At 37.0% G+C, this 22,807-nt stretch overlaps 2 protein-coding genes across 2 annotated transcripts; both read right to left on the bottom strand.

Moving 5' to 3' along the window:
• Positions 1-2,380: 2,380 nt before the first annotated feature.
• Positions 2,381-2,981, bottom strand: LOC110114594. Its single transcript, XM_020847523.2, has one exon. The coding sequence runs from the start codon at positions 2,904-2,906 to the stop codon at positions 2,484-2,486; it is 423 nt and encodes a 140-aa protein (XP_020703182.1). The 5' UTR covers positions 2,907-2,981; the 3' UTR covers positions 2,381-2,483.
• A 6,103-nt stretch (positions 2,982-9,084) lies between these two features.
• LOC110114591 lies at positions 9,085-9,756 on the bottom strand. The gene has a single exon (XM_020847521.2). It carries the CDS (start codon positions 9,673-9,675, stop codon positions 9,253-9,255), a length of 423 nt encoding a protein of 140 aa, XP_020703180.1. The 5' UTR covers positions 9,676-9,756; the 3' UTR covers positions 9,085-9,252.
• Positions 9,757-22,807: the final 13,051 nt, after the last annotated feature.

Raw genomic sequence — 22,807 nt, 5'->3', positions numbered from 1 at the left:
GGAAATCATATTTGCACATTTGATCTCAACATCATTTTGAAGAATTCCATGAAGTAGAAAGAAGCTGGAAGAAGATAACACCAAACAGATGAAAGAAATGAAGTGTATGTTTGTCCCGAGATAATACAGGTCCTATATGTATAGGAAAAGAAATACAAAGAGACCAATGGCCTATTGCCACATAGATATTAAATATAATTATTTGCTCATGTGATCTATTACATCCATCTTTTGTGGAGTTAATACATTAAGTTAATGCATTAATTTATCCTGAGCTCAAGGGGGTTCTGCCCCTGCTCTTCATAAAGTTAATGCATTAAAATGAAATAAGAATTGTTGCGGGCTAGAAAATATGCGGTGATAGAGATTTAATTCTACGTCTTAGCGTTGTACGGATAACTAGCTCACACACAGAGAAAGCAAGATTTTTTACGTGGAAAACCCTTAAAAAGGGGAAAAACCACGGGGCCAAGCTCAGTTGAAATAAATCCAATAAACTTTGAGTCAGTTACAAAGAACTGAATCCCCTCTAAGGGCGATCAGATTTACGATCAGTAACTATTTGATAGGAATCGGGTGTTAGGCTTGATGTCACTTTTAAGTTCGGGTGTTGATAATCCGGCCTTGAGCAGGATGTCGGGCCTTCAGCAGGACGTCGGGCCTTGAGCAGAACATCTGGTTTTAACAGGACGTCGGGTCTTAATGTCGGGCCTTAAGCAGGACGTCGGGTCTGAATATCGGGCCTTAAGGCGGTGGTCCGGCGAGATTCCTGTGGTGGTCCGGCGGTGCTCCTGCGGTGGTCCGGCGGTGCTCCTACGGTGGTCCGGCGGTGCTCCTACGGTTGTCCGGCGGTGCTCTTGCGGTGGTCCGGCGGTGGTCCGGCGGCTGTCGAGGAGGAGCTTCTTCCTTCTCTTGTCTTCTTCTCTCTCTTGCTTGGATTCTCTATTGTGAAGAATGAGGGCTCTATTTATAGTTTTTCTGGAGTGGCATGGCCCGTAAATAGGCGTGAGATCAGGGGCGAATAGGGAGTGGTTGAATGGACGGTCGATATTGAATCCTACGATCAAGCACCGTTCGTTGGTCATTTGAGGGCCTTAGTGATGTCGGAATTCAGTGATCTTGGGCTCGTTGGATTCGTCTCGTCGAGCCGTTCGATTCGAGTATAAGCTCGTCAAAATCGGAGTCCATTTGGTAACTCAAATTGTGGTTTGAACCTTCCAACAACGTTTCGGGTCTGATTTGGACCCATTTGGGCTCGGATTGGGTCGAACTTGGTGTCGTTGGGTTCGTATTTCCGAGACGCTCAGTTTGACTATAAGTTTGCTGAAATCGGAATTGAGATGGTCTCTGAATTAATTTTAAAAGTTTACAACCCAATTTTGTATCAAGATTCGTGCCCGATCAAGATAATTTTTTGAATGATGTATCAAGAATAGAGTTGAAATTTTTGTTTAATATATTTTCCCTAGGTATATTTTTGTATCTAGAAAATATTAATTTATGCTCAAATTAGATCAAAATTAAATAGATTAGCAAAAATAAAAAGAAAATAATTTGTTGAGACGAATAAAGATTATAAAACATTAGATTAATTTTTTAAGATATTTCAAAAAGGAGATAATGATGCTGCCAATCATGAAGGATGGAAGATTGGGCACCATAGGCTTACAATGGTCTTTTTTTTTTTTTTGGAAATTACAATGGTCTATTTGATATTTGATATTCTAATCTAAGGCATCATTATGTGATAATTTTATTATTGTTATAAACAACAGTTTCTTAATATAAAAATATCTCGAAAGCAGCAAAAATATGATAGCCATAAGTTATCCCAAACGAAGCTTAAATCACATAACATAAATTGGACAAAAAGCCAAGCCTATTTATGAGAGAGAACCATAAGCTTAGAAGAATTTCATATTCAGCTATTTATTTTGCCAATAATTTGACTATCAACCTTATAATTATCATTAATCTTATTAATTGGCTCAGATTTTGTTTGAGACGGCTTTCTTCAAGCTTTCTAAACTAGCTCTTTAGTAAAAAAATTTCTTGTTCAAAAATTTTTTTTTTAATAAAATACTGTCTAGAAAACAGTAAAAAAAATCTTCTCAAACAAAGTCTTAAGCAAGCTTATCAAAACTTAAACTTAGAAATCCTCATAAAAAAAGTTTTATATGAACTTATGTCAACTCGCCTTTCTTTGGTCAATCAGAAAACTAAGATCCTTAAGTTTTTTTCGTTTAGTTTAACTAAATAAACAATGAAATAGGTCTTGAGTTCTCTGTTTTCCCCCCATTTTACTTCAAATCTTCTTCTTATATAATTGCTTTCTCAAATTTTCTTATTTGCTGGAGGGGCTTTAGAATTCGACGCCATATTAGAAAGCAAAATAATTTTTTATTAAGAAGTAGAAAGCGACAATCATTGATAACAGATACAGAGCATCATATTAATAACTTCTCTTATAGAGATAGACATCTCTACAGCTCAAAAGCTGAAGCAATGAAGCTATCAGAGAGTCCTGTGCCAGTTTTGAAGGTGAGTTTCTCAGATGTTGGATTCTCTAAATAGACTTCCACAACAGAGAGCCATAGTAAGAGCTCCTTTGTCTTAACACCGGTCATCTTCTTTAGCTTGTACTTCTCAACAAAGGCAGTCACCTCTGGAGCATAAGACACAGCTCTCTTGATCTGCTTGAAGACATGATCCTTCTTTTTCTTCTGAATCAGCCATATGAAGCCAGAAGTACGGTTATAGCCGAATTCCTCAATGTCTTCCAAGGGAAAAAGACCCTTTGGAAGGCAGAGCTCTTCGAGCAATTCAATGGACTTCTTCCTGCAGATTGCATCGCCCTGAAAGACCTCAGCGCCCTCCCGGTGGCTGTCTATTACCTGAGAAGCCATTATCTTAATTAAGAGTTTAGAAACTATTCAAGATGTAAGAAGAATGGATGAAGTAGCTGTGAGAGAAATCTGAGTTCTTGAAGGGGTATAAATAGTGGTATGGAAAAAGCTAAAGAGTTTGACCTTTTGGCTTATTTTAGGGGCATTGATGATGGAAACAGAAGGATGGGATGGAGAAGTCAACATGAAGGATTAAATCGAGATTGAGATATTCAACAATGGCGGGTGGATTTGGATTATGTCTTCAGAAACTTAACTTGACTGATTATTATCTGCTAAGTCAAATATAACGAAATTTTCTTGCCGAGTGACACGGCAGAGACTATTGAATAAGCGCATACATTGTTTTTCCTTTGAGAAGTAGATAGATAAGACTATCGACAATTTCCTTGACCAAGTACGAATCTTGAGGTATATAACTTTCAAAAATATATATATTGGGAACATTTAGGCCATTTAGTCAAACTCACACACACAACACATATACAAAGACTCGAACCCAATAACTCTTAGTTGGAAGTCTAAGCTCTCAACCAACAGGTCAAGGTGAGCTATGTTCAAGATTAAATTTATGATCATCTAAATTCTAATCTCAACAAATTTGTAGTTAAGTTGAACGAATTAGTGAGGTAAACCCAATGATACCAAAATTAATCGAATACGAGCCTAATAGGTCCAAATCGGGGGGCCGAAGCACATTTGGAAGATTCAAAACATAAATTAGATGATCAAATTATACACAAAAATATAGCATGCTTATTGTCGAATCGAGCAACTTGACTAGACGAATCCAACAAGCCTAAAATCTTTTAATTTTTACATCATTAAAGCACTTAAATGAAGAATAAATACTTCATAATAAAGGGAATCAGTATATGTCGTCCCATTGATCACTCAAAATTTATCATATATCTTCTTCATATTTATGGGGCATGTCACTCTCAAAATCAATAAATAGGCCCAATCTTCCCACATGAAAGGGGGCTTGGACCTTTGGGGGCTTACACCTTTTGGCTGAAGATTGGATAGTTATAACCAAACACCACCGCTAGTGAACTTCCATCGATAACTGCTAGAACTTCATCGTCGGACCTCCGCCCTACCATCGAATGTCATCGGATCTCCGCCCGGATGCCATCGACACACCACTTCGACCACCATCGCCCACTAACTACAATTCGTGCGACCTCTGTCGTCCGCTGGCCTCATTGCCCATTAATTATGGTCCCTCTGATCACTAATGCCTGACGACTACAATCCCTCAGACCACTATAACAAACATGGCCCACAAAATGTTGTACTGCCGACCTCCATCGCCTACCGACTACGGCCCCTCCGACCTATCTTCTATCGACTACGGTCCCTCCGACCTCTACCCATCGACAACGATCCCTCCAATCTCCATCTCCCTCCAACTGCAATCCCTCTGACCTCCGCCGCCTACCAACTATGGCCCTTGCAGCCTACGTTGCTTGCTAACTACAATCCTTGTAGCCTATGTTGCCCGCTAACTACGGTCCATGCGACCTCTATTGTCCATCGACTATAGTCCATCGGACCTTTGTCACATACCGACTATGTTCCCTCAAACCATCATCGCCCGTCGACTATAGTCCTTTCGACCTCTGTTGCCCATCAACTATGGTCCCTCGAATCTCCCATCGCCAGTTAACAATGATCTCCTCGACCACTGTTGCCCACTAATTACGAGCCCTGTGGCCTATGTCGCTCGCTGACTACGGTCCTTGCAACCTACATCGTCCATCAACTATGTTCCATGTGACCTCTGTCGCCAGCCAACTACAATCCATTCGACCTCTATCGCCTACCAACTATGTTACCTCCAACCACCATCGCACATAGACTATGGTCCCTGCTCCGACCTCTATTGTCCGCCAACTACAATCCCTCTGACCTCCGTCGTCCACCAGCTACGAGCCCGCTAACCTCTGTCGCCCACCGACTGTAGTCCCTTTGACCTACGTCACTTACCGACTACGATTCCTTTGACTCATTTGTCCAACTATGGTACCTTTGACCTTCGTAATTAGACTATAGCTCTACCAACTCAACGAACATACCAACATTCTATCGAAAATAACTCTCATAGCATTGGATTCATTGAACCCCAACAATGTAATGTGCACTATATTTTCTACATTGAGTCAACTCCTTCCCCGAGGAAGGGCATAATTTGTAATCAATAACAAGCACTAGTATATTCATTACAACTTGGCCAGACCCCATGATTTTTCTCTCTTTTTGGATTTTTCATGTAAAAATTATGGTGTCTCTTATAACTCTCGTACCCCCCTCTCTTTATAAGTATGTGTGCTACATCTTCATTCAAAGGTAAGACATTATTTCCCCGAATGTTCCATGACGCAACATATATAAATTATTTTGGAGCTTATCATTGTTTATAAGAAAGAGCATTAAAAAATCTTAAATGGTACTTTTCAAAATTAAGAGTGTGAATTCATATTCATATAGATCAGATTAATCAAGTCATAATTCGAATGTGACTTAGATTTAAAATGTTATTAATTATGATATAATTTAAATTATTTACATTTCAAAATTAATAAAAATGTATCTCCCAAAACCTAGAATTGATCATATACGAATAACAAATGATTACATGTCTAAGTTGTACGATATACAACTAGTTACATTAACTTCACCTTATGCATTTTTTATGCAATTCAACTTTGTAGCTAATTTTGTAATGTTTTTCTTGATCCTCATATATTTTTAGGTTTATATACTTGTTCATATCTTCTCAGATGTCTCACATATATTTAATATGTTTCAATGAAAGAACCCTGACTCAATAAATGCTAGCATAAAGAATTGTCCAAGAATGATCACCTTCAACCATGATGGCTAAAGGATTCGACGCAACTCGGCAAAGAAACCCGAGAAGATGGCCTTTAAGGGAAATTTCAAAGGGTCACATAGGACTACTCAAACTTAGTGAACTTGCCCTTATGTAGGAGGCACACTCTGAAAGCGACTGGTTGTCAGCTCAATCAATGAGCCATCAATGAAATTTAACAATCCAGCCACTGGGAAAGATCAGCCCAAGGATGATACAAATATGCTTCCTCTTACTCTATCAATTCAAGCATGATACTCGCTACCCCCACAATTAACATGGACTCGCCTTTCATGCCAATACACCAATACAACCCAAGAACCTCATCCAGGAAGCCGATGACCAATCAAAAAACTCGTTAACAATAGTCTTTCTAGCTCAATCCATATAAGACTCACCTTCGATGACTCACCCACGAATACTCAATATAAGGGAACTCTCCTCAAGCCTGAAAAGCTGGGTCAATGAAGTAACATCATGATAAGTGTCTATTTGACCAAGATGCATCTCCAGAGCAGATCGTAAAGGGTCGCATTTATTATTATACTTTTTATCTTTTGTGGTGTATCCTACCCTGTAACTCCTAGACCCTTATAATTTAAGTGAGAAAAAGCACATTTTGGATTTCTTGGTACATCTTTTAAACCTTTTTAAGTTAATAGAACATTTACCTCTTCACACTCTTTAAAGATCTTCATAAGCCTTCTTTTGTCCTTTCGTTCCGACTAAAGGCTCCAGTTTCTTTAGTTTGCTTACTAGTAAGGTCAGGAATCATTCATGAAAAAATTTGAATCCGACAGGTTTGACTCAATATTCTCTATTTAAAGATGTTGAATCAAGTTTATTATAAATTCTATCTCTTATATAAGAATTTGACTCTTAATAGGACACAATGAAGAAAAATGATTCATGTCGCCGACCGCATGTAGTGAGACAAAGATGATGTTTGTGTGTGTATTATTTTGTTAACACGTTATAAGGGAGATTAAATCGTGCAAATCCATATCACTTGCGTTGAGTTGACAATATTTGGTCTTGTTATGAGTGGCATGGTGAAATATTATCTGATCTTCACAACTTTTAAAGAGACACCACTATGGTGGCTCTCTTGCCTTTGTCTAAGCATCCATCTTCTCCTGACTTAAAAGGCAATTTACTAACACTCAACATGAGATAAGAGTCTAGTTAGGGCTGCAAACAAAAAGAGCTGAGCTGATCTTCATCATGTTCGAGCTCGAACTCGTCTACAAGGCCTTGTTCGAGCTCGACTCGATAAGAAACGAACTTTTTCGATGTATATTTGAGCTCAAGCTTGTTTAAATAACCCATGTTCGAGCTCAGATGGTGTTCATATTGAAGCTTTATAATTTAGGCTTTATTCGAGTTCAAGCTCATTAATCGGCACATTTCGTTCAAACAAGTTCTTTTTTTTTCGTTAATAATGTTTATTTTAAAACTATTTATTTATTTTAATAATGTTTAAATTAGTTAAAATAATTTAATAATGTTTAAATTTGTTAAATTAATTTAATAGTATTTATTTTAAAACTATTTATTTATTTTAAGACAAATCAAACTGAATACGTGTCATAATCGAGCTTCTTGATGAACATAAACAAGCCGAACGACACGTTATTCAAGCTCATTTATTAAGGTATTGAGTACTTATCAAAAGTGTTCGAATTCGTTCATTTAGCTGGTCAAACACTCCATTCATTTGCAGTCCTAAGTCCAATAGCCCCTTGGCAATTTCAATGCCCAATTCTAATAATAAATGCTAGATATACAAGAATTGTCTTTTAGATATCACTTAACAAGGCCAATAAAAAGGTTCTTTCATTACTTGCTCGGTTTGCAACAATTAAAGAATTTAGTCAATTCTTTGAATTTGTCTCATGATCATAATGAGAAAGGCTAAACAGTCATGAATTTTGGCTTGGTCTGCAACAAATAAACATAGCTATTCAATACATTATCATTCATGTAGAGAACATATTGTATTAAAACAAAATAAGATTGGAGTTGAAATTTTTTGGTTTTTTCTTTAAAAAAAAGAAGAAAATGGTGTAGTCTATGTTCTTATTACAATTATTTTTTCCCAAAATAATATGCAATTTATGCACAATCAAATATAAGTATTTGGTTTAATTGAGGACAGAGAGGAGTTTGGATTTTGGACGCTTTGATTTGTTTTGATTTTTCAAATCTAATCTAAATCAAATAACATAGATTGGACAAATTGTCAAACCTAAATATTTATTAGGGAGAGAAGCAGAAGCATAGAAGACTTTCATGTTCAGCTATTCACTTAATCAAAAATTTGACTAATAAGATCGTAATTATTGCTAATCTAGCTAATTAAGACTTAAGCAACCTTATTAAAGAATAAACTTTAAGGCTTTATTTAAGACATTTTTCTAATCGCTTTTTAAAGCAGCTTACTAGCACAAAAAATTTAGACATTGCTTTAAGAAGAACTAAGAAAGCCGTCTAAAGGCTTCCTTTGGGACGGTTTTTTTACTGCTTCTTAAAGCAGTCTTATAATATAAAAATTTTAATTTATATACTTAAAAGGTGCTTTAAGAAGCCATAAGAAAGCCGTCACAATCGAAGCCTAAGTCTTTACCAATAAGGCTTTGTTTGGTATGGCTTTCTTACTGCTTCTTAAAGCATCCTTTTAATATAAAAATTTTAATTTATGTACTTAAAAGCTGCTTTAAGAAGCCGAAAGAAAGCCTAAGGCTTTGTTTGGGACAACTTTTTTATTGCTTTCTAAAACGGAGTTTTAGTACAAATTTTTTTATTTTTGAATTAAAACTCCGTTTTGAAAAGCAATGAAAAAGCCGTCCCAAACGAAGCCTAGGTCTTTACCAATAAGACTTTGTTTTGAACGGCTTTTTTACTGGTTCTTAAAGGAGCTTTCTAGTGTAAAAAATAATTTTTTATAATAAAAAAACTACTCCAAGAAACAGTAATAAAGCCATTCCAAACGAAGTCTAAGTTTTACAAGCTTATGCCAACTATTCCTTTTGATCAACACGACAACTAAATTCGTTTAAGATTTAGATCGTTAAACTTTTCGTTTAGTTTAGCTAAATAGACAGTGAAAGAGATCTTCAGAAGCTGTTTGGCTACAGGAAGGAAATCACTCAAGTCAAAATTTTATGTTCTCTATCTTTTCCCCATTTTAGATCAAACATTCTTCTTATATAATTGCTTCGTCCAATTCATCAACTATATATTTGCTGGAGGGGCTCAGTTCCGAGAAGCTTGCTTTGCTTTCCATAATACGATGCCAGATTAGCGAGGAAGATAATATATCATTAAGAAGCACAAAGTTACAATCATATAAACCAGATACAGAGCATCACAACCAAAAAAAAAAAAACGATTAAAGGCTATGAAATGCCACAGCTCATAACATAATTTAAAGCAGTAATGACTCGTCTTCTCTTACATAGATAGCACTTAGAGCTCAAAAGCAGAAGCAATGAAGCTATCAGAGAGTCCTGTGCCAGTTTTGAAGGTGAGCTTCTCGGATGTGGGATTCTCAAGATAGACTTCCACAACAGAGAGCCATAGCAAGAGCTCCTTTGTCTTAACACCGGTCATCTTCTTCAGCTTATACTTCTCAACAAAGGCAGTCACCTCCGGAGCATAAGACACGGCTCTCTTGATCTGCTTGAACACATGATCCTTCTTCTTCTTCTGGATCAGCCATATGAAGCCAGAAGCACGGTTATAGCCGAATTCCTCGATGTCTTCCAAGGGAAAGAGACCCTTAGGAAGGCAGAGCTCTTCGAGCAGTTCGATCGACTTCTTCCTGCAGATTTCATCGCCGTGGAACACCTCAGCGCCCTCTCGGTGGCTGTCTATTGCCTGAGAAGCCATTAGATTAATTTAAGTGTAGAGAAACGATTCAAGATGTAAGAAGAATGGATGAAGTAGCTGTGAGAGAAATCTGAGTGCTTGAAGGGGTATATATAGTGGATATGTGGGAAGAGTTGAAGAGTTTGAACATAAAAAAGTACGTTGACCTTTCGGGCTTGGATCAGAAACCGTTGATGATGGAAGCGGACGGCTGAGAATGGGGAGCCGGCGTGGATGACGAAGTCAAGGTTGAGTTCGTCAACAATGGCGGGGGAAGTGAACTAAGCCTTTTAACTACGTACAGTGATTTCAATAGCTTGAAATTGCAGGCGAGACTTGACAAAAGTTGCTTCAATCTATTTTAAGAAGAAAGAAGGGTTGAAATTGTAAAAATTTCGTGGAATGCATTAATTGCTGAGTGGCTGACATCCAACCGTTTCAAGGAAATGGTAACACAAACAGTAAATTATTTCTTATTTTTATTTTTTGACAATTCTCATTAGGATAAAATATATCATAACAAGAGTGATGCATCTCCTTTTATTTATTTATTGTATGGCCTGAGCTCTACCTCGATGATTTTTTTTTTTTTCAAAATTTAATTAACTTTAAATTAAAAATACAAAAAATTAAACTCTACCTCCATGATTATTGAATATCGCTCAAATATTGAATAGGTTTTTGATCTCCAAGAATTTTGTCTCTCTGATTTTTTTATTTTTAATTTTTGTAGCATTCGATTTGCTCCTCTCTTAAAAGAGGTCCAACCGGTTCTTTAAGAATTAGTACTTGATCTCTCTCTCTTGTGGATATGCACGCTCACTTCATTTTTTAAATAAATTCTACGTATCTTTTCGTGGGCAATTTTGGATCTAATAACTTCTTTTATGTCAAGAACGTTGAAAATGTCTTAGACTATGAACCATCATATGGATCACCCTAAAGATTGAATAGATATTTGCCGATTTGAATTTGGATATCTTTCCAAATCTAAATAAGTTTTATTTTGGAAAGCAAGAGTTGTTGCTCCACCATTTGAAGATGACGATCCCTATCTTCTAAGGAGAATACTATTGAGGTTATGCTAGCTTATATAATTCATATAAAGTGTCAGGGCTCAAACACTAATGAAATTTAAGATGTTAGTGCTTCACTTGTGCTAAGGGAAGTCTAACCTTGATGGCCATAACACTCGTTTTGATTTAATAATCTATCTTCTTATTTTGGGTGAACTGATAAAATATTCTTTGCTCTTCATAACTTTCAAGGGGGGGCCACTATGTTGTTCTTCTACCTTTCTTCAAGGAGAATCATCTCCTTCTCTGACTTCAAAGGACAGTTCTTTGCTCATATTGTCAAAGCCCAAAAGTTATTGAAAAAATTTCTATCTTTTTTAAACATTGGACAAGAGCTTGAGAAGTCCCTTCTCAATACATGAAACCTACTATCGCTTAGAATGCAGTTGCACAAGACCTTTAAGAAAGATCTTTCAGTGATGTGATTAGCTTGTAACAAACAAATTTGGCTGAATTGGTGGAGTTGGGTTAACAAATATACAAAAAAGAAGAGTACAATCATGTAACTCTAGCTTCCAAGTGATGCAGGCTACATATGATGAGGGCTGCTTCAGGCGTACTACACATGGGGCAGAACCACTACCACCTTTTAGCTAACCATTTTTATCCTATTTCTGTTTTTAGCCGTATCTTTCTTCCTTAGTTTATGCTACCCCAGTTTTAGTATATAGGAAAAGCTACTGATTCCCCATATATACTTTTGTTTTTACACAAAGAAGGACATGAAGAAATATAGAAGCCTCTTAGAAGTTTTCTCTGCTTATTGTGGTTTTTCTCCTGTGCAGGTGAGCTGCTGCATCATAGTGGTATTAGAGCCAACCTGGGAGATGGCTGACAGAAGTTCTCACAAGGCTCCCGATGATGATCGGAGCTTGGACACGATGTGGGCGGCTCAGGCTAGCGTCACACAGCATCTTGAAGAGTTAAGAGTAGATTTTTGTCCACCTCTCCATGGAGATGAAGACAAAGTTGGCTGCTCTCAAGGCAATGGTGGATCCAACTTTAATCGTTCGTGCTCCGGCCCAGGCGCCTCCACATATTCTGAATCCGGGTTTGGCGGGCGACGACCGCAAGCACACATTGCATATTTCTCGGACTCAGAAGGAGAGGCTAATATAAGGTTTCCACATGATGTATCAGATTCTGAAGATGAACGCCTCCATCGCTACTACGATGCCCCGAGAAGGTTTGCAGGAAACCCGCGTAGAGACTATAGAGAATTTAAGGTTAAGATGGATATCCCCTTCTTCGACGGTCAAAGACTATCTCGATTGGGAACGAGCAGTAGAGACCTTCTTTGAATATATGGAAATCCATCCGGAAAAGCAAGTCAAGTATGTGGCGTGTCGGCTGAAGGGAGGTGCAGGTGCGTAGTGGCAGCAACTTCTATAAAGCCGGAGGCGCGAAGGGCGTGGCCCTGTCCGTAGCTGGTTTCGAATGAAACAATTGATGAGAGTGCACTTCCTACCCATCGACTACGAGCAGATGTTATATCTCAAATACTAGCATTGTGTTTAAGGCTCTTGGACCGTTAATGAGTTCACGGAAGAGTTCTACCTCCTCAGTGCTCGCAATAACATATTTGAGACAAATAATAATTTAGTGGCAAGATACATTGGAGGCCTTAAAGATCAAATTCAATATAAGTTAGAGCTTAATTCAGTTTGGTCTCTCTCGCAAGCCATCAACTTTGCCTTGAAGGTCGAATCTCAAATGCAGCTATAAAGACATACAGTTTAAATAATATATAAATGTATTTCTTCATTATGTGTTGTCTCGTTTTGATTGGCTGACATTAGTTTCAGCATTCTATAAATATTGTATCATGTAGTTGTGATAGCATAAGGAAATAATAAACTCTTCTTTCCACTTTATGTTTTGCGTATCTTTCCTTTCCTCTGTCTAACTCACGGTGTTCTGTCCGTCTTCAAGAACGTGAGTTTCTTCATGGTATCAGAGCAGGTTGCTCATGTCAAACTCCATAATGTCCGGAAACTCTGAAAGTTCTAGCATGGAAGAGCAAGAAGAGATGCAGATCTCATCATCTCTGAAGTTTTTGGTAACAAATATCAAGAATATTGCTCCAGTTCATCTCACGGCGGATAATTTCGCCATCTGGAAACCCCAAATTTTCAAAATCTTCAATGCTCAGGGGTTCCATCGATTTCTTGAGTCGTCGGCCACACCTCCAGATAAGTTTATATCTCAAGAAAATGGATCCTCTATTCCCAATCCCTCCTCTGCTCAATGGCACCTTACCGATAAAATTCTTGCTGCCGCACTCTGCTATATTATTTCTGCCCCCATTCTACCCTATATCATCAATCTTAATTCCACAACCGCCATTTGGGGTGTTCTTGAAACCCGTTTTCAATCATCAAATAGATCTAAGGTCATTCAACTAAAGAACACTCTTCATAATTTCTCCCTCAAGAATCTTACCATGTCGCAATACTTGGCCGAGATCAAAGCTCTGGTCGATCAGATTGCTGCGGCAGGATCTGTTGTAGATACCGAAGATATCATTCTTTACATCTTTAATGGTCTTCCTGCTATCTACCAACCTTTCAAAACTGCTATAAGAACCATGCTTCATCCGATTTCTTTGGATCAGCTTTACCCTCTCTTGCTTAGCGAAGAGATAAATCTTGCCTCTGATGCTCTTCGTAACACCACCTCCACGGATCCTACCATCGCGCTTTATGCCACTCGTGGATCGTTTCGCAAGAACAGAAACAAATCCAATGTGTCTCTGCCACGATCCAGTCGACCTTCAGCAAATTCATCGATTTCCTGCCAAATCTGTCTCAAGAAAGGGCATTCAGCTCAAGATTGTTGGCATCGCCTTAATCCACAGTATGTACCAACTACTGCCAACAACTCGAGTAAGGCTTTGGTGGCAAACTCCGAGTCAGTCTACAACAATTGGCTTCTTGACTCTGGGGCCACGTCGCATCTCACACATTCTTTGGAGAATATGTCTGTTTCCAATGCTTACCAGGGAACAGATAATATCACAGTAGGTGATGGACGAACGGTAAACATAGCTAATACTGGGGCTGGCCTCCTGCCAACCCCAACTCGTAAGCTATTTCTTCCTCAAATTTTTCATATTCCGAATCTTCATTATAATTTGTTATCGATATCAAGACTAACAAAAGATAACAATGTATCTATTCTTTTTAATCCTTCTGATTTTGTGATTAAGGACCTCAAGACGCAGAAAGTTCTTCTTCACGGTCCGTGCAGCAACGGTCTTTACCAGGTTCCGAGTATTCTATCCAAGGCTAGTCATTCGGCATTTTCTACAACAGCAACTACATCGTAAATCTGGCATTCGCGGCTGGGTCATCCTCATGACCGAGCACTGGCTACTATAGCCAAATACAATCCTCATCTTAGTATTACTGTATTTTCTGCAAATTGTCTGTCTTGTAAAAGTTCTAAAGCTCACAAACTTTCATTTGATACTTCGTTTACTCGTCATAAGTCTGTTCTTTCGCTTATTCATTCTGATGTTTGGGGACCTGCTCCCGTTGTTTCTGTGCAAGGTTTTAGATACTATGTGATTTTTGTAGATGATTATTCCCGTTTTACTTGGCTTTTTCCCCTTAAGCATAAATCGGAAGTTCCCTCTGTTTTTATAAATTTTAAAAAGCAAATTGAAAACTACACGTCCAGCTCTATTAAGATTCTTAGATCTGATGGTGGTATGGAATATATGAACAAAACGCTCCAACAATTTCTGGTTCAAAATGGCATTATGCATCAGGCCTCCTGTCCATATACTCCCGAACAAAACGGTGTGTCTGAACGCAAGCATCGACACATAATTGAAACAACCAGAACGCTTCTCAACTCGGCTTCAGTTCCTTACAGATATTGGCCGGAGGCGGTACTAACCTCAGTATATCTGATCAATCGTATGCCATCGTCTGTGACATTCAATGTGTCTCCGTTTGAGTTATTTCATCGCACTAAGCCTGATTATGCTCATTTGCGTGTATTTGGTTGTGCCTGTTTCCCTTTAAAACCACCACATACTTATCATAAATTTCAGCCTAAAACTAAAATTAATGTTTTCTTGGGTTACTCCGACACCTACAAGGGGTATCGGTGTCTTGATCCGACTAATAATAAAATTTTCATCTCTCGCAATATTACTTTTGATGAACATTATTTTCCGTTTTCTCAGATTACACCGTCTGATACTACATCTTCTGTAACCCTGCCTCCTGCTCTTCTCATTCCAACCTCGGCAAATCTGCAGTCTACTACCTGTCCTCCTGCCATTCCAAGCATTTCTTCTCAGATACAGCAATCACCTAGCATCACTCAACAACCTTCTCAGATGGTACCTCCTGTTCCGCTGCCCTTGTCTCAGCCAATTCTTCCGGTTGCACCTGTACAGCATCATATGGTTACTCGGACAAAAACGAACTCTTTAAAACCTCGCATTCGTTTAAATTTATGTCATACAATCAATGCTAATGCTCCTACTGCTCCTTCCAATTTTACAGAAGCTAACAAACATCCTGAGTGGCGACATGCCATGGCTTTAGAATTTTATGCTTTGCAAAAACAGGGAACCTGGAGTCTTGTGTCTCCACCTAAGAATGCAACTGTGATTGGTAGCAAGTGGACGTATCGTCTTAAACTACACTCTGATGGTTCGGTGGCTACGCACAAGGCGAGACTTGTAGCTCTCGGCAACCACCAAGAATATGGCATCGATTACACGAAAACATTTAGCCCGGTAGCCAAATTTCCTACTATTTGTATTCTTATGACTATTGCTCTTTACTATGATTGGCAGGTTCAACAGCTTGACGTTGCCAATGCGTTTCTTCATGGGTCTCTCTCCGAACAGGTTTTTATGTCTCGACCCAAAGGATTTGAAGATAAGTTGCATCCTACTCATGTTTGTTGTCTTCATAAAGCCATTTATGGGCTTAAACAAGCCCCTCGCCAATGGTATAATACTTTTACATCGCACTTAGTATCTCTTGGATTTGTTCATAGCAACGCCGATCCCTCACTGCTCATATTTCGCCAAAATGAAATTCAAATCTATTTACTAATGTATGTTGATGACATACTCATTACCGGTAACAATGCGAGTTTTATCTCTGATATTATTAACAAATTAAATGATATATTTGCTATGAAGCATTTGGGCAAGGCAAATGAGTTTCTCGGTATCAAGATTCTTTCACATAACAAAACTTATTTCCTATCCCAAACTTCCTATGCATATAAACTGCTTCAGCAGGTACAGCTCACTGAATGCAAATCGTTGGCTAATCCGACATGTACAAAAGTTCCAGATCAATTTCCTCCAGATACAGTTCTTCATGATTCGGCCACTTACCGAAAACTCACTGGATCCTTGCAATACTTGACGATAACTTGTCCGGATATTGCCTACAGTGTCAATCAACTTTCTCAACACATGCACAATCCTCTTCCGCTTCATTTCTATCTTCTAAAAAGGCTTCTACGATATATCAAAGGTACGCTTCACTATGGTCTTCCGATTTCAAAATCTAATCTATGTTTAACTTCCTATTCAGATGCCGACTGGGCGGGTGATCCTATATCTCGACGATCTACTTCCGGCTATTGCTCTTTTCTTGGAAGCACTCTCATTAATTGGACGGTTCGCAAACAACAAACTGTTGCTCGTTCCTCTACTGAGTCAGAGTATAGAGCTCTTGCGTCTCTCACCGCAGATGTTCTATGGCTTCGTCGTCTTCTTCAAGATTTTGGTTTGAGTCAACAAGCACCTACTACTATGTATTGTGATAATATGTCGGCCATAGCCTTGGCCAACAATCCAGTGTTCCACGCCCGAACGAAACACATTGAAATTGACCAAAAATTCATTCAGGAGCACATTCAGAGCAATGCAGTTCGTCTCTTGCCGATATCTACCAAGGATCAAATTGCGGACATATTCACTAAATCATTATCTACACCAAGATTTCTACAACTCAGGAACAAACTTACAATCTCTCTAGATCCGTCAGTTTGCGGGGGCGTATAAAGACATATAGTTGAAATAATATATAAATGTATTCTTCATTATGTGTTGTCTCGTTTTGATTGGCTGACATTAGTTTCAGCATTCTATAAATATTGTATCCTGTAGTTGTGATAGCATAAGGAAATAATAAACTCTTCTTTCCAATTTATGTTTTGCGTATCTTTCCTTTCCTCTGTCAAACTCACCGTGTTCTGTCCGTCTTCAAGAACATGAGTTTCTTCAGCAGCAAGGCTCTTGCAGCTACTCTAATAGGCGGCAATTCACTCAGGAGGCAAGTTCGGAAGCTCTGAAGTCTGTTCTTCACCCAGTTAAGGCAGTTCGGCAAATGCTCCTATCACTAGTAATTCTCACACGGATGCCAGATTCCAAGTTAAAGCCAAAGCCCCTTTAAGGGAGAACCCGTACAGTCGGCATTTGACGTTGAAGTGTTTCAGGTGTTTTCAGCCTGTCCACAAATCAAATGAGCGTCGAAATCAACAACAGCTACATTTTTTTGACGACGACCATCCTGATGAGGGGTTCGGCAATGAAGAGAATCCGGATGATGATGTGATCACTGAAGATCTACGCTGAGATAAGGGGGACCCTGTGTGATGTCCCATAATCTAAATTGAAAGAATTATTCATTTATCCTTTAAATAATCAACAACAAGAGCTATTTAATATCATCTATCAATAATAAATTGTAAAACAGATTCTATAATTTAAAACACAATATACACATCTATATTTATTCCCAAAATTCATATACACTACTCAAGATCTATACAAAAAGAAACAAAACCTAAAGAATCCTGATCAGCCTCACACTCCTGCTCTCATGCCCTGACCTGAAATCATTTAATCACATATAATGAGCTTAAAAAGCCCAGCAGGTCACCAAAACTTACAACTGAAATCAAAGCACGGTAAATTAGTAATATATATGTCAACAGTCAAATCATAACAGTTACATTCATATGATCATTGAATCATTGCATAAAATATAAAATTCACATCCAATAACAATAAAATCTGTAAACAGTAAACACTATAATACATAATCCAAAGTGGTAAACCAATATATGAGTCAAATCTATAAAAAAATCATTATATTCGTACATAAATACGATAGCACATAAAATTCATATCTATACTACTATTATAAAAGGGGCTTGAGTTTTCTTCCTCCGGCAAATCTTGTTCATCAATTCTACTTATTTTTTAATTATCTTGGCCGTCCATTATATTAAAAATATTTAATAAATAAAAAAATTCACATTATATAAGACTATTAATTTTATCGTTTCCCTATTTTTATTATTAATAAATCAAAAAATTTCACATTTAATAAAACTCATTTACTTCTAACGTCCCTTCAGATTCCTAAGAACACTTTTTGCTAATTTATTTATTACTTATGCACGTTAATTAAAACACATTTAATTCTAATGTCCCTTCAGATTTCGTAACAGCACCTTTTGACATTTTATTTATTACTTCTGCACATTTTTAACTTTTTCCTGGAAGCGTAAACCTACCCTATTATCGAGATGCTTAGTCTTTGACCTGTCTCCATAGTCTTCAGCTTGCCCTAGCTGATTTCACTCGCCGTCAGGTAGGTTTTTCTCCAATTAAATCAATCTTCTGAAATTCTTCATCGTCTTACTGCCTCCGCTCGCCGTCATCTCCTTCGGTAGGTTTCGTGGCCTAAAAATATTAAATGTTAGTAACTCCAGGCATTTAATCACCTGCATCTTCATTTCGTGTTTTCAACTTCTTAAACGTTTCAGGATCCATTCTCCAATTAATTTGGATGCATGAAGATGAATTCAACCGTCGAAACGTTCCAACCTCCGACTGTTCAGTGGCTGTAAGATGACTGTCGCATTTTCTCTCTCCCTTATATATTATTCTCACATGTTTTCCCTTTAGCTCTTTCGTTTCTGGATCTCTACTTCAGCGAACCTGTGAATCTTGACACCATTTTGGCTTCAAATTTAGGTAAAATTTTGAGATGTAGAATTCCTGTTCAAATAGCTATGTCTGGGTACTTATAGAATTTAAGAGAATGAAAGGTTTTTAAGTATTTTATCTGGATATCTCAAGAAATTACTTCAGAGACCATTTTAGCATATAACTATAAGGTGTCTTTCTATAATAATAAAAAATTTCTTTTTTTTTTTAGTTTGATATCATAGCTGCAGATTTTTTTTCTTTTAATTGAATATGTGATTCTGTTGTATTAGAGTACGTTTTTACCTAACATTAAATCCATGTCAATTGCTGGGTAATTTTTCAACAAGAAGCGAGTTGATGACAAATATCTTTAAAAGCGGGATTAATTATTTATTTAAATAATAAAAATATAACTAAAATAATCATGTGCTAATTTCTCAATCCTTGCACTCTTACCACAGATTGCCGACTCTTATGGATTTATATGTAATCTTCAACCTCTCTCTTTTTGTACTTTATTATTTTCGTTCTTATTAATTGTCCTCAACAATACTTTTTTCCTTCTCCGAAGTTGCCATCTCCTTTGAACGAACAATTTCAATCCTATCACCATTACCTTGTTTTTCTCTTTTAACAAATATTTTCTGTATCTCTCCTTCTCGCTGTCTCTTCAAACTGTTTTGACTCTAAAAGTTTTAACATCTCCTTATAATTTGCATCTCTCATGTATCTCTCCTTGTCTCTCCTTGCGTTGTCTTCATAGAGCTATCAAAATCAAAATTTCAGTTACGTGAAAGAGAACATACAGCCTTTCTAAACAAATAAATTGAAGTATGAAAATAAAACTTTATATGAGGCAACCAATGTGGTGCATTTTAAGAAGGCAACTTAATGCCTGGCTCCCCACATTTAATGGAAATTTTTTGGGTGATGATAGATCTCAAATTAATATATTTTATTTCAAATGAGTATAATGATACTTTTGATTTATAATCCATAAATTACAATCATCTCAATTATAATCCAATGAGCATGGGATCATACCAAATTTTAGTTCAAAGTATTATGAACGAATATTTTTCCCCATCTACCACAAAATATTTTGAATGTTTTACACAACTGTTTCTCCTATAAATAAGGCATTACCCTAAACTCAAAATGTAACTATGTGAAAAAAAAAAAACTCTCTCTAAGTTCTTCTCAGCAATGAAAAAGTTATATGCACTTCGGTTCAGCTTTGGCCTGGCTGGGCCGCGGTTCTTAAGTCGTCGTCTCCTTCCCGCAGATTTTGTTGCTGACATATAAGATAAATTGATATTTACCATGGTTGCAACAGCAATTGAGCAAGGTGAAGGGTTTTGGAAGTTTAGATTCATTGGAGAAGAAATTGGCTGGTCAGGATTAAGCATAGATGGAGGACTTCCTATTTGATGCTGATGGATAAGATATAGTATCCCGTGAAGTAGCTTCAAGCCAGTTTTTACAGTCACAAAATAGCCATACTCAAACTTGCCGTCAATAGTTTCAGTCCCTGTGAAATTACAAGTACAATGGAAAAAATAGAACTAGATGACTGCCTTTTGTTTTGTTCACATTACTTTTAATTTATTATATAAATATCATGCTTAATGTTATATATTTATAATGAAGTTTTGAGCTTTTTTTCTAAATATGAATGAATTATCTTTATGATATTAGTTCTACTGAGAAAAAAAATGTATTTTAGTATTGAATTATAAAATTATATTAATATATTTTCTATATGATAATTTTAAGAAAAACATATAAATTTTCATTAGTATAGTTAATAATTAGAATTGTTTAAAGGGATAAAATTAATAACTTTATTTTTTAATAAAAAAATATAATTAAAATTTTCATAACATAAATTTTTATTTTTAAAATTTTATTCGCATGCATTTAATGTCACTATTACTTAGGCAACCACAAATTTTATTAATTTTTTTCATACAATAATTTGATCTTCTTATAATATATATTTATTAAATTCTAACAACGTGCACTTTGTGCACGGGCAATAAAACTAGTATCAATAAAGACTGTCAAAATCATATCAATGTAGTAAAATCATATAAGAGTGTACACATACTATCTAAGTTTTGGATATCACATGCTTAACATATCAAATGCATAATATCAATACAATAAATTAGTGGTATCAAATAGTACCAATGATAGCAATCCAATGGCAGAAGTAGTATAATAATGCAATAACAGTCAATCCGTGTATAAACAATAAATATATATAATAATAAAAGCAATGCCTCAAGAATATGCATTTTAGCAGTCATACTAAATAAGTAGAAGCATTGGCTATCATGGTGTTTTTCAACTTTGAGCGGAAAAATATCAAAAATACAAAATCTTTGAAATCAAAAATAGGATTTGAATTCCTTACAACAAGACTAAAAAAATCTCCCAACTAGCCTGATGAGCAAAAAACGCATCGCGACCTCCAAATCTAGGCTTCTTCTTTCTCTCTCTTCTCTTTCTCTCACATTTCTCTCCAAAATGTCTCTGTTTGCCGAAATCCATAGGGAAATGGATTTAAAAATATTTTAATAACATTAGTGGCATAGGATATTTTATTAAAATAATAATTTAATATTATATTATTAATTTAAGTAATTTCTTTAGTATAAAATTTAAATAAATCATTTTAGGACTAACAAAATTACATAAAATATTTATAAAATAAAACAGATATTTAAAAAATATCGGTAAAATCAGTTTAGAAATTGGACACCTAAAGGTCCCGAAATGCTCACTTATACATATAGGTATAAATTCTTTAAGGATTTTCATCGGTGCTAAAAAATTACGAAAAAAATCATGTAAGTAAAATACTTTGATCAAAATACTACGGTGAAGACGGATTGCATTTTGGAGTTATTCTAACTCAAGAAAAAATTAATAAAGTAAAAATACGGGTTATTACCCTCTTATTTGTATTCTCGAGAAATTATCATTGGCTCCTAGACAGCCCACACAGTTCCAATGCAATGCGTTGTTTCAGACTAGATGTACGATTAAAGGGAAAGTTTGCGACCTAGTGATTGACAATGGATGCATCGAGAATGTAGTTTCCCGATCTGTGGTACAGACCCTGCAAATAAAACTATTACTAAGAAATCACAACCATACACAACTCCCCTTGGCCTATTGGTTGAGAGCTTAGGCTTCCAACTAAGAGGTCCAAGGTTCGAGTCCATGTGTATGCGTTTTGTGTGTGAGTTCGCCTTAAATGGCCTAAATGTCCCAAAAAAAAAGAAATCACAACCATACAAGATTAGCTGGGTTAAACGTGGTATTGATATTACTGTTGCCGAGACATGCCGCATGACCTTCCCCATTAGGAAACACTATGTTTGTGATGTGAACTGTGATGTCCTTAAAATTGACAGCTGCCACATCATTTTGGACCGACCATGGCAGTGTGATGTGGTGCTACCTACGACTGTCGCGCCAATATATACTCCTTTGACTGGAAAGGACAGAAGTTATGCCTGTTTCCACACTCGTAGGATGCAATTGGCAAAAATGAAAGGGGCCAAGTTGTAGCTTATATTGTTTCTGGGCAAGCCTTATTACAATCGGCTAGGAGAGAAGTCTCGTTATTAGCCCTAGTAGCAGCAGATATTACTACCCAAAGGACCAAGCCACCTATTCCAGATGTTCTTCAAAACCTACTGTCGGAATTCGCCGATATTAGCCCTTATGAATTACTGCCCCAGCTTCCTCCTCTCCGCGAGATTCAACACCAAATAGATCTCATTCCGGGGGATACACTGCCTAATCTTCCCTATTACTGAATGAGCCCCGAGGAACAGCTGATATTATAGGACATTGTGGAAGACCTTCTCTTAAGAAAACTAATCCAACATAGTTTAAGTCCTTGTACTGTGTCGGCCCTCCTAGTTCCAAAGAAAGATGGCTAGTGGAGGATGTGCATCGACAATAGGGTCGGGCCATCAACAAAATCACCACCAAGTATAGGTTTCCCATCCCAACTATTTCAGACTTACTGGATAAATTACACTGTGCGGCGATTTTCTCTAAATTGGATCTACGT

Source organism: Dendrobium catenatum, unplaced genomic scaffold (genome assembly GCF_001605985.2).
Source record: "Dendrobium catenatum unplaced genomic scaffold, ASM160598v2 fragScaff_scaffold_665, whole genome shotgun sequence".
In the NCBI taxonomy this organism is placed as follows: Eukaryota; Viridiplantae; Streptophyta; class Magnoliopsida; order Asparagales; family Orchidaceae; genus Dendrobium; species Dendrobium catenatum.
This window is presented reverse-complemented; position numbering and strand designations above follow the sequence as displayed.

Bases quoted from the DNA above. Each gene is read 5' to 3' on its own strand.
- LOC110114594 (XM_020847523.2), bottom strand. From the start codon at position 2,906: ATGGCTTCTCAGGTAATAGACAGCCACCGGGAGGGCGCTGAGGTCTTT.
- LOC110114591 (XM_020847521.2), bottom strand. From the start codon at position 9,675: ATGGCTTCTCAGGCAATAGACAGCCACCGAGAGGGCGCTGAGGTGTTC.